Below are 11,329 nucleotides of genomic sequence, written 5' to 3'. Positions count from 1 at the left end.
CTTTGCAGCACCTCCTCATATATATATATATATATATATATATATATATACACACACACACACATATATATATATAAGCGGACGTTAAACGATGATGATGATATATATATATATATACACACACATACATACATATATATAGATGTGGCACATAAGATGTACCATCCTGAGCATGACCGTTGCCAGTACCACCTGACTGGCCTTGTAGGGTTTTCGAGCGAGATCGTTGCCAGTGCCCCTGGACTGGCTCTTGTGCGGGTGGCACATAAAAGACACCATTTCGAGCGTGGCCGTTTTCGTGCGGGTGACACGTAAAAGCACCCACTACACTCTCTGAGTGGTTGGCGTTAGGAAGGGCATCCAGCTGTAGAAACTCTGCCAAATTAGATTGGAGCCTGGTGTAGCCATCCGGTTGCACCAGTCCTCAGTCAAATCGTCCAACCCATGCTAGCATGGAAAGCGGACGTTAAACGATGATGATGATGATGATATATATATATATAAGGAGGGTCTAAAAAGTTCCTTACTTTAAGGGTATCGTGAAAGACCTAGTTGGAGGCCCAACCTCCTGAGTTCTTTTACAGAGCTTAGAAAAGCTGAAGGACCACTGTAATAAGTGTGTAAATCTGAGAGGGAGATATGTTGAATAAAATCATAATTAACTGATCCTCCTGTATTTTGTGTTACACAAAGCCAGGAACTTTTTAATATACCCTTGTACGTGTGTTTATGATCATCATCGAAGTTATAGCATTCACTTTTCCATGAGTCATTCACATGCAGTCCACTATGAATACATATTTGGGCTTCTTGACACATTTCTCAATCTTTGTAAACAAAAGGTACGTTAATACGATAGTGTTTGTTTCCAATGGAAAAGGCAGATTTAAAGCATAAAGGTTTAAAAGTGTACAATCCCAAGAGCTTGTTAGTAATAAAGAATGGTTCCATCTCCTATCTTGGGAATATCTAGTTCAAATTGTCAGAATAAAATAGACAGAACCTCGATACTGTGAACTTAGTGCAAAAACATGTTTGATGGTGGTGAAATATTACCTTGCTTAGAAACAGGTGAGGGTTGGTGATAACAAGGACATCCAGCCGGAGAAAATCTGTCTCAACAAATTCCGTCTTACCCTTGCAAGCATGAAAAAGTGGGCGTTAAAACAATAGCGGTGTATTTGTGTATCCTTGTCTTGACATCGTTTGATGGTTGTGAACAAGCGTCACCATCATACAAGCGTTAATGTTCGTTTCCAAGCTTCCATGCAAACAATTCTGGCCGTGGGAAAATATTGCCTTGGCGACAGGAAGGATATCCGACCATAGAATATCTGCCGCATGAAAGCATAGATAAGTGGAAGTTAAATGATGATGATGAGGACGATGATGATTTCTTTTTATAAAAGAGGGATATTGTGTAGTGGGTAGGTGTCTTGCTCACAAGTTATCAATTTCACATTACATCCTTTTTTAATTAACAAGAAATGTTCTATAGATCAATCGCGGAAGTTCTAGTCTAGTTTGATGGGTCGGGTTCCGTATATAATTCACTGAAAGGTTGACTTGATATTTTACTGTCAGTAATATAAAGAAACCCCGATCAATCGATTTATAGTCTTTCCCACCACACTTGGGTTCATGTCAACCCAAAAGAAAGCGTTTGGAGTGATCTCCCTTTAGTTTATGCTTTTTTTTTTTTAATTCTCGACTGAGATTTAGGTTTTTAATAAATACTCTGTTGATGTTACCTGTTCTGCATCTAACTTTTATTTAATCATATTCTAATGTATGCACTATACACTGGTAACAAGGAAATTAGTACGCGAATAGATTACACTTTTATTTTAAAATACGAATGAAAAAGAAATTTAATTGGTGTAAATAAATGGATAGTAAAGGCTAACTATAGATCAATAACAATCAAAGACCAAGAAAATTAGTAAAAAATTCCCCAAACTTAATAGTCGAATTGAATGCAAGGAGAAAAGAGGTTATATTCAACTAACACTATCGTCGAAAATGGGACCCATCTATTTTATTCTTACAATACAACCACATACATGGCCGGCAATTTATATATAAAATCAGAAATATTGCATTTCTAAATCTCTCAGAGAGACTTATACAGTAGCAGCACGATAAAGTGATGGTTTGTTGCCAGCTTAACGTGGCAGTCCCAGGAAAGGGAAGAATGCTACTGTTATTTAGCCCCAGGACATTTGTTTTAATTACTCTCTTTTACTCTTTTACTTGTTTCAGTCTTTTGACTGTGGCCATGCTGGAGCACCGGCTTTTAGTCGAGCAAATCGACCCCAGGACTTATTCTTTAGAAGCCTAGTACTTATTCTATCGATCTCTTTTGCCGAACCGCTAGGTTACGGGGACATAAACACACCAGCATCGGTTGTCAAGCGATGTTGGGGGGACAAACACACACATACATATATACGACGGGCTTCTTTCAGTTTCCGTCTACCAAATCCACTCACAAGGCTTTGGTCGGCCCAAGGCTATAGTAGAAGACACTTGCCCAAGATGCCGCGCAGTGGGACTGAACCCGGGACCATGTGGTTGGTAAGCTAGCTACTTACCACACAGCCACTCTACTGATAACTTTTTAAAATGTAATCTTCATATTTAATAGTGAAGGTCTTTAAAGAACGGAGATAAGCGATAATGAAATGAAACCATTTACATTCCGCATTCTTTCGTAGCCAATCGTCTTCGAAAAGGACATACTGGATAATGCTGTCCGAAGTACCGAGTTCAGTGATGTGACGGCATGGTCACATCTGGAACGTTTTTAATTATCTCGATCAGGGATGGCCCGAGGCTAATATTGAATATTGTGGTCTTAGGTGTAGGTGACTGTATTAAGGGATGTGATGGGATGGTCACAGCTAGAATATCTTTAATTAGAGACGGCCTTGAATTTTTCATGTAGAGAAAAGGCCTCCAGTTTCTGGATATGAAATAAATGGAGTTGAGGCTTTCACACTGCCTCTAGGATAATAGAAAAAGAAACCGTTGGCAGTGTAAATAGAAAGATTTAAAACAGGAACTGGAAACAAGGTCGTGGACTCGCCTCACCAGGAATCCTGAAATTTCAAAACAGTAAAACATACTGATTCGATGAATTTAAGATATAATAAAAGGAAAGAGGTGGGAAATGGAATCGAATAACATATCAAAACCTGTATGCGTCAGTTTATAATACTAACGTTCTCCCGTAGTTATTACAGTTAGTATTCAGTTATATTTAGTTATACTACTAACGATCATCCGTAGTTATTATAGTTCTATCTTCAAATTAAACCGGCTTTTAGAGAAAACGGAAATCAAGAATATAATATAATTTTAACATTTCACTTACCTATCTTTTCTATCCGTCCACCTTTTAATTTCTCGGGGAAAGTCACTTTGTGACGCATTAATTTTAGCGATAATTCCTTCATAGAAGAAAGCATGTTTTTGACACCCATGCCTACATGTGTTTGGGTATGTTAGCTTTGCATATAAATATGTATATGTGAGTGCATGTGTTGGGGTGACCTTCCGCTTGGGGTACAGGTAAGAGCGGTGTTGAAAATGAAGTTGAGAATGTACAAAAATAAGTCCGGATATTCCGAGAAAACGAAACGAATAAGCAATGGAAGACAAACGTGTTCCTAAATTTCTATTCTGTAAACTTTTACTTTTCGAAAGAAGTTATTTATTTATAATTATTTGTAACTACTTTTACAAGAGAAATGGAAATACATTGGTATTGTTTTACGGGAGAAATGGAAAAATATATGATATTGTTTTTTTTTTTCATCTGGGCACAAGACAGTGATGGGATTAACCGATACCATTGATTCAAGTACTTGAATGGTATTTTATTTTATCGGTTGCAAAAGGATGAAAGGTAAAGTTGGTTTCAGCTGGATTTGCACCCAGAACGTAAAGAGCCAGAAAACAGAAGTTTATAATATAAACATTTAATAACTTAGCTTTAAGTATTACTTATTCGTTTCGTTTACTCGTGACTCTATTCATAACTTGATAAATTTCTTTTCAATAAACTTTTAACTAATATTTTTACTTTTCGAAATGAGTTTTCAGTTTGTAATTACTATTGCACGAAAAATTACAAAAGAAATCGGATCTTGCCGGCCAAAAGGAAACGATCCAAGAAATCTCAAATAATGACGTTTAATTATCTATTTATATGCATATATTTATTCGTTTCACTTTTTCCGGATAACCAAGTCTATTTTTGTACATACCCATATTCGTTATTAATTCTGTTGAAAGAGAATATAACACATCCTTAGGGTATTTTTATTCAGTTAGAAGGATCTATGTTATGGATGATTTGAAATCGAAAATTATAGAAGTTATGTGATGTTATATAACTGCTCAACAGCTCATAGAAATGAAGGGTTTAAAAATTCAAGAGAAGCATTAATTTCACGTGTCTTTTCATTTTACTCTTAGCCTGCTAGAAACAGCAGTCAAATCTTTGTATCAGACGCTCTCGCCTTAAAATAGGAAGGACAGACTGGTTTATGTAACACTGGTTGCACCTCGCTTGGATTTAAAAAATATATATGTAAAATGATTAGGGTCTCAACGCCTTTGATCCTTAAAGGTCTGCTCAACAAGGGCTGACAACATAGCTTGTGTGATTTTCATGCATTTCTCGGGAGTATTGACTGTAAAATGAGACTATATAGAGAAAATACACTTCATGGGGTTCAATTCACAAGCTCTTTTAATACGTTATAACATCTAGTATAAAGTGTTACGGGAGGAAAAAAATTTGAGCCTCCCCGGCGGGGAATCGAACCCCGGTCTCCCGCGTGACAGGCGGGGATACTTACCACTATACTACCGAGGATTGGCTGTTGATCAAGCTTTCATTTTAGGAAGTCATTCTATTACAATTTTCCCATTTGATATAAATTTAGAAATCTTCAATAATATAAAATAGCAATGCAATAAAATACTATAAATTCACACATCTTCTCTTCTTTCAGAACATAAATATGTTACTAAACATTATTCGTCATCGTTTTCGATAACATACGAAGATAACGTTCCGATGTTTTAAAGATTTATTCAAGCCAGCCACACCCAAACAAGATATCCGCAATATATAAATGATTTTTTGTGCACTCAAGTTAACTAAAGTTAATCGTTCGACATTCTTCAGTTCAAATCCTATGGAAGTTGCAATACGAGGCTAGCGTTATAGAAACCAAGGGCATATCTACAGTTCAGTGCCCCGCAACTTTGTTTCCTCATAACTTTCTGAAAATTACGTAGTTTTTGATGAAATTTTGCATATATATGTTTTCGAGGGTGTAGACTACAATTATGCGGAGAAAGTGCAGAAAGAATTTCTAAATTTTTCTCTACACAAGAAGTTTCTGACCATTCTGCTCTTCGAGAATTTGCTAGCTTTAGGATTTTTCCCATTTTTTTTTCTCCAGATATCTATGTTTGAAACATCGACATAATGTAACCTACATTCTCAAAATATTATTTCTGGAAAATGAATTTCAAAATACATATTTAAAGATATTTATGAGTAAGGGAAGAATGGTCTTGAAGAGAGAGGAAGAAAGAGCTGAAACGTCAAAAAAGAATTTTTTAATATCATCAACATAACCTTAATCAACACCTTGACAAATGTATCACTCATTATTTGGATCTTTATGGTTTGACGGGCACTACATAAAAAAATGTTGCCCGTCAAACCATAAAGATCCGATGAAGGTTGGCAACAGGCAGGTCACCCAGCCATAGTCTGTCTCAACGAATTCCATCTGACATATAAGCATCGAAAAGCAGATATTAAAATGATGATGATATTACATGAATCTTCGTGTTTATGTTTGTGCTCCCTACCACCGCTTAGCAACCGGGGTTGGTTTGTTTATGTCACTGTAACTTAGCAGTTCGGTAAATAAGGCTCGATGCTATAAGTACCAGACTTAAAAAAAAAAAGAACTAGGACCGATTCGTTCGACTAAACCTACACACTCATACAGTTTTCTCTCAGCAAAAATTTTCACAGGACCTGGATAGGTACGAGGGTATAGAAGACATTTATTCAATATGATCTGTGAGAGGAGTGGAATTTGAAACCTTCCATCATAATTTCTCAGCCACATAATCAAAGCAGAATAAAAAAGTACAAATGTCTCCCCGGCGGGGAATCGAACCCCGGTCTCCCGCGTGACAGGCGGGGATACTTACCACTATACTACCGAGGATGACACTTACAGGGCATTTATACATATGTTTATGGGTATGTACGTGTGCGTGTGTAAGCCTGAATACTTCTTCGTAGATGAGTCAGAAATAACAGCCAGATTTTGTTTTATTGGAAAAGAACCACATGGTGGATGATGAACTTCTACGATTTGAAGAAAAAAGGAACGGGATAGTTACAAGTGAAAACCTTTTCGTCATACTTTTATCAAGACATGTATATCTATGTCTAGATGTTAAACTGAAATGAAAATATTGTAATTAATGAAAAACAAAACACATGAGAGGAGAATCAACAGGATTTGAATATTAGATAATTATGTTGTGGAAATATTTTATATAATTTATACATTTTGTTTGCTTTTATTGTCATCAAATTAAACAACCTTAAAAACTTTCCTTATATCAACACAGAAACATAGTGACAAGCCCCCAGCTAATGCTGTCATAAAACGAGTTCCTTAATTTAGGCTTCGCTGTCAGCTGATCCTCGGTAGTATAGTGGTAAGTATCCCCGCCTGTCACGCGGGAGACCGGGGTTCGATTCCCCGCCGGGGAGGCTCATTACTTTTTTTTTTTTTTTCGTTAGTTGCGTTCTACATTCGAAAACCGATTGTTTGAACAAGGCCGGTCAATTAGAGATGCCTTTTTCGAATACCCAGCACTAGCCTTGGTTCTTACGTGAAAGACGGGCGATTCGATCTCCCACTATATTTTTTTAACATTGGCGTTGTGGATTCAAGTACCATTTATTCGAACCAGGCCAGCCACACAATTGTCCAAGAAGTGATAAATACCCGCTCTGAATATTCAACACGTAACGTGGGTAACCCGGTTTCGATGTCTTGCCGGGTTGGTTTGTTTTCGGTTTCTTTTTAATTTTTTTATTTTTTCCCATTCTTTTACTATAAAAAAAAGTGGAAGGCGAGGTTACTCACAACCATACTACGGAGGACCAGCTGACAGCGAGACCTAAATTAAGGAACTCATTTCATGACGGCATTCGTGCCTATTCAAGAGTCATGTATAGCTTCCTGTGTGACTACGTACAGGCGTGGTCCGAATATCCAATATAATATCAGATATGGAACCAACAAAAATTAGAAAACATAAGCCTCCCCGGCGGGGAATCGGACCCCGGTCTCCCGCGTGACAGGCGGGGATACTTACCACTATACTACCGAGGATGACACTTTAAGGATTTTTCATACGTATATTTATCTGTATGCACGTGTGATTGTGCGTATGTATGACTGAATATTTCCTCGTAGATGAATCAGAAATATTTGCCAGATTTTGTTTTATTGGAAAGGAATCGCATGGTAGATGATGGACTTATATATATACACACACGATTCGAAGAAAGAAGAACGGGATAGTTACAAGTGAAAACCATTTCGTCATACTTTTATCAAGACAGACATAACCTGCGGCAAAACAACTTATTAACACTGGCCCATGTTTGTGCTTCTATATTTAAATATAACTTTTTTTACTGGGGGTGAGATAACCAAAAAGTACTGTATGTCTATGTCTAGATGTTAAACTGAAATAAAAATATCATTGTAAGAGAATTAATGAAAAAAAAAAAATACGTGAGAGGTGAACCAACAGGATTTGAATATTAGATAATTATGTTGTGGAAGATGTGTAAGTATTTTATATGATTTATGCAATTTGTTTGCTTTTATTGTCATCAAATTAAACAACCTTAAAAACTTTCCTTATATCAACACAGAAACATAGTGACACGCCCCGGCTAACGCCGTCATAAAATGAGTTCCTTAATTTAGCCTTCGCTGCCAGCTGATCCTCGGTAGTATAGTGGTAAGTATCCCCGCCTGTCACGCGGGAGACCGGGGTTCGATTCCCCGCCGGGGAGGCTTGTTTTTTGTTTTTGTTTTTTTTTTATAGTCGTTACATTTTGGATTCGAAAACTGATTGTTTCAATAAGGCGGGTCATTCGGACAACCAATTAGAGATACCTTCTTCGGATACCCAACACTCACCTCGAATCTCACGTGAAAGATGGGCGTTTCGATTTCCCACCAATGAAGGCTTTTCATATTTAAAAAAAATATTTGTTTCTTTATTGCCCACAGGGGGCTAAACATAGAGGGGACAAACAAAGACAGGCAAAGGGTTTAAGTCGATTACATCGACCCCAATGCCTAACTGGGACTTATTTAATCGACCCCGAAAGGATGAAAGGTAAAAATCAACCTCGGCGGAATTTGAACTCAGAACGTAATGGCAGACGAAACACCGTTTTCATTTCGCCCGGCGTGCTAACGTTTCTGCCAGCTCGCCGCCTATTTTTCAAAAATATTGGCGTTGTGGATTCAAATACCAGTTATTTGAACCAGGCCAGCAATTACCCAAGAAGCGATAAATACATGCTTTCAATATTCATCACTTCCTCAGCTTGTAATGTGGGTGACCGGGTTTCGATACTTTGCTGGGGAGGTTTGTTTTTAGTTTGTTTTTTATTTTTTTCATTCTTTTATTGGCATTAATGCCTATTCAATTGATAGCTTCCTGTGTGACTACGTGAAGGCGTGGTCCGAATATCCAATATAGTAGTATCAGATGTAGAACCAGCAAAAATTTAAAATACAAGCCTCCCCGGCGGGGAATCGAACCCCGGTCTCCCGCGTGACAGGCGGGGATACTTACCACTATACTACCGAGGACGGGCTGAAATAGCAGCGTAAATTAAGAAACTAATTTTATGAACGGAAGATCCCGAGGAGTGTCACTATAATTCTGTTTGAAGAAAGAATATTAAGAAAAATGAGTAACAAATTCATTAAATCAAATACTTTTATTTCTTCTACAACATAGAGATCTACCGAATAAATCTTGCTGTTTTCCTCTCACAAGTTCATTTTTTCTTTAATCCTGTTGCGATAACATTTTCATTTCAGTATAATGTCTAGACACATATACATATATAGATATAGAAACACAAAAGTGTGTGTGTTTATAAATTGTTTTCCTGGAGATCAGGGTAGGTCTGCCTTCATGGAGCAGAGGTAATATCAGATGTGTTTCATCATTGACCATCCAGCCTTTTCTTCAGATAGTTCGTATGGCTTGAAGTACATTATCAAGCGTATCTTTCTCTTTTATAAGAGGGTATGGGGATGAGATCTGTTTACTATTTATAAGGAGGAACATTGCTGTGTTTATATATGAATGTATGTATGTGTGTACCCGCACACACATTTATATATATACACATACATATATAAATATATATGTAAACACACACATATATATATATATACATACACACGTAAGGGCTTGTATGTGTTATCCTCGGTAGTATAGTGGTAAGTATCCCCGCCTGTCACGCGGGAGACCAGGGTTCGATTCCCCGCCGGGGAGGCCTTATATTTTTTTTATATACACTCGCTGAACTTCGTAATGCCACCTTTTGGTTTCATGTTCAGTCCTCTTGTGCGGCACCATCTGTTGATATCTTCTGTTTTAATTTTTGCTGGTTCTACATCTGATACTACTATATTGGATATTCGGACCACGCCTTCACGTAGTCACACAGGAAGCTATCAGTATATTGTGAATGAAGTAGAAAGAAACTGAGTGCGTGTGTGTCGCCCACCGCTTAACAACAGGTGTTGGCTTGTTTACGTAATCCGTAATTTTGGTTTCCAATTTTGGCACAAGGCCAGCAATTTCGTGGGAGAGGTAGTTGATTACATCGATTCCAGTGTTCAACTAGTACTAATTTTATGGACCCCAAAAGGATAAAACGCAAAGACATTAGCAGAGTTTGAACTCAGAACATATAAGGACGAAATGCCCGGCATGCTAACCATTCTGCCAACTCGCCACCTTCGTATTCGGTAACATTAGCAGATCAACAAAAATGACTTCACTGGCATAAGTAGTACCAGTGACGATTCGAACGATTAAAAAGAGAGAATCCTTCAAGGACGTGTCTCAGCACAGCCTTGGTCAAATGTCTGAAAGAAGAAAAAGGACAAAAAGCAACTACATATGCGAACACACTACCGAAATACCCAGCGTTCAGGGAACTGATGTTAATGTTGCAAAGTAATTTATTTAAATTATAGTAAAATTTGTAGATAATAAATAGACAGAGTATCAACTAAGTAACCCACACAATTTTTTTTCTTTTCCTGATTTTTGAGAATTCTTTGGAATTCTTTTCTGGACATTGAAGATTGCGGTTCTGGGGGAAAAAGTCATTAAAACATAAATTTATTAATTCAAAATGTTGAATTGCCAATTCTTCATTCGTCCTTGTAGCAGAGCTACATATTACATAGTAATATGTGAGTTGACCTGCATAGCAGACAAATATATCGATGAGGCGTCTAGCCTTACTTTGACACACTAGCCTTGCTTTGATACAGTAGCCTCATTCTCAAACACAAGCCTCGTTCTGAGCTGCACAGTAGAAACTCTCAGTTTCTGCCAGGCTTTAGTCAAAGATACATGTCTTCTCTGCAGCTCCATGCACAATGTCCCACAGTGACTCACATGTCTATTCACCTCAACACAAGATATATGGTTTGTAAATGAAATTATTTTGTCACACACACATTCTAAAATAACTGTTCTCATTACACACATACATACATACTGTAACACAAATACTACATGTTACTTCTTTCAGTACAAAAGCAAAAATCAAAACTTTCTTTGAATGTAAACACACGTTTTTGTATCATACTACATGCTTCCACCTCAAAAGGTTGGATGAGATCTCACGACAGCCATTGCCATCTCCGGGACTGGAGTGAGATCTCACCTGCATCCATTTGCCATGCGTGAGATCACAACGAGGCTCGCAAAGGCAAACTGGATAAAACAGCCCAGCAACCAGATTCGATCTCTCTTTTCCGCTGCGACTGCTTGCAGAGCACACTTTACTGGCTGGGCCTCTAGGCTAATATACTTGTCGTATCTCCTGAGGCAATGGGCCCACATAACGGACAACGATTTCACACCGCTTGAGATGACTGCAGAGAGCAACACACTACACCCTTGTATATATTATAAATAAAACTAATGG

The 11,329-nt window shown here is 37.7% G+C and overlaps 1 protein-coding gene and 5 non-coding genes across 6 annotated transcripts in view; 2 read left to right on the top strand and 4 right to left on the bottom strand.

The window, feature by feature from the left end:
• The window catches only part of LOC106883260 (mitochondrial import inner membrane translocase subunit Tim29), a 5,112-nt gene extending 1,499 nt beyond the window's left edge, over positions 1-3,613 (bottom strand). The window contains exon 1 of the mRNA XM_014934199.2: positions 3,377-3,613. Within this exon, the coding sequence (XP_014789685.1) occupies positions 3,377-3,485 (109 nt within the window). The 5' untranslated portion in view covers positions 3,486-3,613. The remainder of the gene's footprint in view (positions 1-3,376) is intronic.
• Positions 3,614-4,813: 1,200 nt separating this feature from the next.
• On the bottom strand, positions 4,814-4,885 carry Trnad-guc (transfer RNA aspartic acid (anticodon GUC)). The gene has a single exon. It is a non-coding gene; the product is annotated as a tRNA-Asp (tRNA).
• A 1,309-nt stretch (positions 4,886-6,194) lies between these two features.
• Trnad-guc (transfer RNA aspartic acid (anticodon GUC)) lies at positions 6,195-6,266 on the bottom strand. The gene has a single exon. It is a non-coding gene; the product is annotated as a tRNA-Asp (tRNA).
• A 485-nt stretch (positions 6,267-6,751) lies between these two features.
• Positions 6,752-6,823, top strand: Trnad-guc (transfer RNA aspartic acid (anticodon GUC)). Its single transcript has one exon. It is a non-coding gene; the product is annotated as a tRNA-Asp (tRNA).
• Positions 6,824-8,074: 1,251 nt separating this feature from the next.
• Trnad-guc (transfer RNA aspartic acid (anticodon GUC)) lies at positions 8,075-8,146 on the top strand. The gene has a single exon. It is a non-coding gene; the product is annotated as a tRNA-Asp (tRNA).
• A 739-nt stretch (positions 8,147-8,885) lies between these two features.
• On the bottom strand, positions 8,886-8,957 carry Trnad-guc (transfer RNA aspartic acid (anticodon GUC)). The gene has a single exon. It is a non-coding gene; the product is annotated as a tRNA-Asp (tRNA).
• Positions 8,958-11,329: the final 2,372 nt, after the last annotated feature.

This window comes from Octopus bimaculoides, chromosome 10, assembly GCF_046866305.1.
Source record: "Octopus bimaculoides isolate indiv1 chromosome 10, ASM4686630v1, whole genome shotgun sequence".
NCBI lineage: Eukaryota > Metazoa > Mollusca > Cephalopoda > Octopoda > Octopodidae > Octopus > Octopus bimaculoides.
Note: the sequence above shows the minus strand (reverse complement) of the source record. Positions and strands in the feature narration are given on the sequence as shown.